Raw genomic sequence first — 6,091 nt, forward strand, 5'->3', positions numbered from 1 at the left:
ATGGCAGAACACTGATACCAGCAGGAGGATATACTGACAGGGGTAAGGTAAGTTTACCTAACCTCCCCCTGTACCCCCCTAACTTGCAGAAGCCTAACCTTAACCCTCCCCCTCTGTGGCCTCATCCTAACCCTCCCAGCTTGTGCCTAACCCCTGTACACTACTGCCTGAAAAACTAACATCCACACACTGCAGCCTAACCCCACTTCTAAGTACCTAGCCCCCCACCCCATGGCCTAACCCTAACCTCACCCCCTCCTAACCCTAGCCTCACCCCCTCCCTGTAGCCTAACCCAGAAGTACCTCCACTAATGCCAAGCCCTGACCCCCCCTTTTATGGCCGCATGCTAGTCCACCCATACTCACCAATTAGCAAAATATTGTGATTGCATAGCCAATATGCAAAGTGTTTGCATATTACCAGCAACCCCCTGGCTGTGCAGCCTAGCTGTGAAGCTAGTTGTGGGGTTGACATTTTTTGGGTTGCAGTGCTTCCCCAAACTCCTCCATTGTCCTTGCTGCACCTCAAAAATGCTCCATCGCCACCCCCTGTTGCTGCCCCGCCTGTCGTCCCTTAGACTGCGGTTGCATTTTCTTGCAATGCGACCACAGTCTAAGGTCTTGTGCACTGGAGAATATGATCTGCAAAAATTGCGATCTTCGATTTGTGTAGATCTGCGGGGCTGGCTGAATTAGCCCCATGGCGCAAACATTGGCATGATTTGTTGAAACTCACAAGTTTGCATGCAAACTATTTCAGAAGTACAGTAAATACCAGTGCAAGACAATGGGGGTTATTCTAGTTCATTCTTTCTGACAAAATCCTTCTTAGATGGACAAAACCATGTGCACTGCAGGGGGGCAGATGTAATATGTGCAGAGAGAATTAGATTTGGGTGGGGTTTTTCTTCAAAGTGAGATCTATATTGCAGTGTAAAAATAAAGCAGTCGGTATTTACCCTGCAAAGAAACAAAATAACTCACCCAAATCTAATTCTATCTGCACATGTTACATCTGCCCCCCCTGCAGTGCACATGGTTTTGTCCATCTAAGAAGGATTTTGTCAGAAAGAATGAACTAGAATAAACCCCAATATTCTTATTAATGAAAGGAAACAAGTCTCGACAGTCTTGACAGACTTTCATCTTGGTTCATTTTTTTAAGTTATCCTATCCAATAAGATTTCTCCTAAACTAGAAAAGAGCTGTCAAGTATTGGGAAGAAAACATTCAACTTTATTGTTGCTTTTTCTTAATAATAAACCTTATACAATTTCATACAGTATTAGCACTCCTGTCCATCCAACCTGTAGAAATATGTTTTTGTGTGGGAAGTACTTAGGGTTTGATTATATTTTTCTTTCCTAAAGCACATTTTAAAACTGTCCATGGGCTCCTTCCTAATTTGGAATACTCCGGAGTCTGTTCTATAAAGCTCTGTGACTGCAGCTTATTCGCTATAAATAAAAATATTCATGCATCCAGCACTTGTGTGTGCTTGAAATTATTCAGGGAGAAGTAATTATACGGCTACATATGTCACATCGTGATGCATCCCATCGAGTTAGGCCGTATTACACCACTTGGGATTTTTTGGAAAAATGGCTTGGTACTGCTTATACCCCTTTTCCACTTGCAAAAATATCCCGGGTTTTTGCACATGAACGCGCATCAACCCGGGATTTAGTGCAGTGTGAAAGGGTCTTGGGCGAATATCCCGTGTTCAGCATTCCGGGATCTCTACCCAGGTCCTGACCTGGGTAGGATCCGGAATCGACACGGGATGCGGCCAGTGTGAATGGTCCCGTACCCGGAATCGGGTACACGGGACTTTAAAAAAGCTGCTGATTGGAGCTTTGTTTGGGCTCACAATGCTGATGTCATCTGAAATCGCACTGGAAAGCGGAAGAGAAGCCCTGGACATGTGCAGATCGGAGCAGACGGGCATCATGGCAAACTGGACGGACCAGGAAGTGAGAGAGCTCCTGAGCATAAGGGGCGAGGAGGAGATAAAACGCCAAATTACTGGCACAGTCAAAGATGCCGTGGTTTATAAAAACATATCAAAGCTGCTTGAAGCCAGAGGCATGATCCGGTCACAACAGCAAGTTGTCAATAAACTGAAGACCCTGAGAAAGAAGTTCATGAAGGTGCATGACAACAACCGTAAAAAGAGTGGGGCTGGCCGCATCGAGTGGGAATATTATGACATCTGCGCAACCGTCTTCGGGCACACAGCTCTCTGCAATCCTGTGAGTCTGTCTTCAAGTTCACAGTACATTGCTGCAGAAAGCAGCCAAGGCCCTGAAGATACACAGACAAGTGAAGTCTGCCACTCATCACCCCTGCTAATTGAGGACACACCTGATTGTAGTGAGCATGAAACATCCACCCACCTGCCCAGCCCTGATGGCAGCATATCCGTCGCCGTTGAAGAGGTCGTGGAAGCTGCGACCACTGACAGTGGGTTTCCACAAAGTGCCGTCTCCCCAACTTTGCAGAGAAACAGTAAGTTTATTTTTTAAAGACACATAGCACACTATAGGGTTAGGTTGGGGGTGTTGGGGGTGGGGTGGAGGTGGAGCATAGGGTTATGCACAGCATAGTGGTCCTCCAGCAGTTGTGGAACTACATATCCCAGTATGCCTTGGCACAGTTTAAGCATTGCCTAATAGCAAAACTGTGGCAAGGCATGATGGGACTTGTAGGCTGTGGGAAGGGGGGGGGGGGGGTGACATAATATACAGTTATCAAAGTATAACCTGCAGTGATGTCGCAGTGTGTTATAGTTTGCCAAAGCTGCTATTTTTATGTATGGTCATTTTCAATTTATATCTTATCTTTACAGTTTACAACGTTCCACCTAGAACGAAGAAAATGAACAAAGCGGGGCAAGCAGCTAGAGCCATGACAAGTGCCCTTGTTGAAGAACTCCGAGAAATGGACAATGCTATGTCCACACAGGAGAATGCAAGGATCGACAAATTTTTAGAGGCCGAGCGTGAAATGCAGGACTCATTTCTTTCTAAAATCCTGTCAATGCAGGAACGCATGAATAGAGAGGCTCTTGAGCGTCATAGGGAATTGCAGCAAATGAACATGGCGTTCATGGAACGTTTGTTCAATAATCCAAAAGCTCCTAACCAACACCACAGCTCACAATACCCTGAACCGGGTTATTCCACATATAATCATGGACCATACTTTGGTTCAAGCAATGCTGCAAATGAGCAAACCTCAGAGTTTTCAGTTTTTCGCAATTTGTCTTAAAGCTATAGGCACATACTTAATTTTTTTTGTTTGTTTTGCACTTAAAGTGCCTCGGCACTAGTTGACCTCAGTGTTTATGTACCTGTAGTTCATTGTTTTGCACTTAAAGTGCCTCGGCACTAGTTTACCTCGTTTTTTATGCACTACTAGTACATTTTGTGTTGCACTTAAAGTGCCTCGGCACTAGTTTACCTCAGTGTTTATGCACTACTAGTACATTTTGTGTTGCACTTAAAGTGCCTCGGCACTAGTTTACCTCGGTGTTTATGCACTACTAGTACATTTTGTGTTGCACTTAAAGTGCCTCGGCACTAGTTTACCTCAGTGTTTATGCACTACTAGTACATTTTGTGTTGCACTTAAAGTGCCTCGGCACTAGTTTACCTCGGTGTTTATGCACTACTAGTACATTTTGTGTTGCACTTAAAGTGCCTCGGCACTAGTTTACCTCAGTGTTTACATACCCTCCAACATGACCCACTCCATTAGGTACAAAATGTTCTGCTCCTGGACTTCCCTGCCAGTGGCAGTTACAGAGGTTGGACTCCAGCATAGTCCACAATTCAAAGAGGGGGGTCACATCAACTGTCAGTGAGTCCAGGACAGTGATGTTTTGAGTGGCAGGTGTGGCTCCCCTTTTTGAACATTGGATTGTGCTGCAGCTCCAACTCTGCAACTGCCACTGGCAGGAAAGTCCAGAAACAGAGCATTTTGTACCTAATGGAATGGGCCATGTTGGAGGGCATGCGTTTATGTACCTGTAGTTCATTGTTTTGCACTTAAAGCAGGCATGTCCAACGTTGGCCCTCCAGACGCTCCGAAACCACACATCCCAGCATGCTCCGCCACAGTGTTGCTATTAGAGAATGCAAAAACTATCGCAAAGCATACTGGGATGTGCGGCCTCAAAACACCTGGAGGGCCAACGTCGGACATGCCTGACTAAAGTGTTAATGCACAACTGGTTGTGCATTCGGTTAGCTTGAAATGCTAAACTTCAAGCAATTCTTGTTTGGGATGGGGGGGTTGGGACGAGGGAGGTTGGTATGGGGGCGGTTTGGACGGGGGGTTGGTATGGGGGGATTGGGACGGGGGCGGTTGGGATGGGGGTGGTACGGGTGGAGGAGGGTTTCTTTATTGTTTTATTGTTTTATTGTTGTGTCTATACAAAGGCAAAATGAAAGGCAAATAAAAATTGCACCTACAATCCAAAGGTGCTAAACCAAATAAAAAAATTATAATTTTAAACACCCTTGTCATCACTTTTTTTTTAGTTAAAATGACCATTTCATATGGTATTTGCAGTGATTTCCTGGGATCAGTGTGAATGGGGCTGTCCCGGGTCGATCCCGGGTCTGAATGCAGTGTGAAAGGGTACATTCCCGGGTAGTGTCCCGGGAAGCATCCGGGTACACATTCCCGGGTCTGACCCGGGACTGCAAGTGGAAAAGGGGTATAACTGTGTCATGTACCAACACGCACACACACACACACACATACACACACACACACACACACATACACACACACACACACATATACAGATGGAGCAGCTCACCTTGGAACTGCTCCTGGTAATTCTATCCCCATTTGCCACCATTCGCCGCCAGAAGGGGTCGTGCGCGCATGAGATGCTACCCACTGCTCCCCTGCCCTCCCCCGTAGCTGTCCGCACACCCCACCCCCACTCATCCTGCCCTTCTCCATGAACCAGAGATGTGCTGACGGGTATGCACGAGCATCTCTATCAGATGAAGCTCCTGTCCGCCAGCCTGTGCCAGCTAAGGAAATCTGGCGATAGTTCAGGCTGGCTGACAGGCGCTCCATCTGTACACACACACACATATATATATTTATATCGTAGGTCATTATATCCAAGTATTATTGCTTAGCACTCTAAACAAAGGGCCTTTTTCAGACCTGTTCGCTATGGGCATGCCCATAAAATGCTGGCCAATCCCCTGCTTCCGCCCCATGCCCGCCCTCTTCCCACCCCTCCTTGAGTGAATGGCCTGGCAAACGTAAAACTCACCAAAGTAATTTGCCTTCGGTATTTGCACATGCGCATATTTGTGCATGCACAATCCCCGATCATTTGGCCCGTTATGAGCGTGTCTGAATTGGCCCCATAGTTACATACATATTAGTTGAGGTTGAAAAAAGACGTACGTCCATTAAGTTCAACCTTTTACAGGACCCGTTAGGTATGGTCTAGATGTGGTATCCCTATTTAAATAACTTACTTTGTTTCAACTTTGGGCTAAATAATGGTTATGCGTTGTAACCCTCAATGCTTTTGCACCTTCTCAGTGTAGATCAGGCATTTTTTTGCCATAAATGCATCTTAGCCAGGAAACTCTGCTGTTTAAATTGATATGTGACACTTTTTTATATGTGTGCGACTGAGTCTGTATGTGCAGCACAATGGAACTTGGCATGGAAAAAAAGCTATGGCTGCTGCATTGTAGCACTTTACAGTATATACAGACCAAGAGACTCAGTTTCAGAGACTCAGGGTGACATTCTATGGGATGAGATGTGTCTTTTTTGGCGATTATTAGTAAAAAAAATGGCGACATTTTTCCATGAAATCGCATATTTAATAGGATGCGCTAAGGGCCGGATATCACATATTCTGTGCGATAACTCATGCGTACTGAAATGATGTTTTCGTACAGAAAGTATACAAATCGCTTATTTAATGGGATGCGTTTTCGTAAATCGCACTTTTAAGGTGTCTAATAATCGCACTTTTTTCAGACTAGGTTCTGTTGGCGATTTGGCCCAGAACTCACTTTGGTCAAGTGCACAAATGGTTAAT

The 6,091-nt window shown here is 45.5% G+C and overlaps 1 protein-coding gene across 1 annotated transcript; it reads left to right on the forward strand.

Moving 5' to 3' along the window:
- The first annotated feature begins 1,632 nt into the window (after positions 1-1,632).
- LOC146026456 (uncharacterized) lies at positions 1,633-4,103 on the forward strand. The gene is made up of 2 exons (XM_083157146.1): positions 1,633-2,508; positions 2,849-4,103. Exons 1-2 carry the CDS (start codon positions 1,872-1,874, stop codon positions 3,268-3,270), a joined length of 1,059 nt encoding a protein of 352 aa, XP_083013272.1. The 5' UTR covers positions 1,633-1,871; the 3' UTR covers positions 3,271-4,103.
- The last annotated feature ends 1,988 nt before the right edge of the window (positions 4,104-6,091 follow it).

The sequence above is a fragment of the Crinia signifera genome, chromosome 8 (assembly GCF_055691185.1).
Source record: "Crinia signifera chromosome 8, ASM5569118v1, whole genome shotgun sequence".
Taxonomy (NCBI): Eukaryota; Metazoa; Chordata; class Amphibia; order Anura; family Myobatrachidae; genus Crinia; species Crinia signifera.

Bases quoted from the DNA above. Each gene is read 5' to 3' on its own strand.
- LOC146026456 (XM_083157146.1), top strand. From the start codon at position 1,872: ATGCTGATGTCATCTGAAATCGCACTGGAAAGCGGAAGAGAAGCCCTG. The intron at 2,509-2,848 runs GTAAGTTTATTT...TTATCTTTACAG, and splicing joins CCCAACTTTGCAGAGAAACA to TTTACAACGTTCCACCTAGA.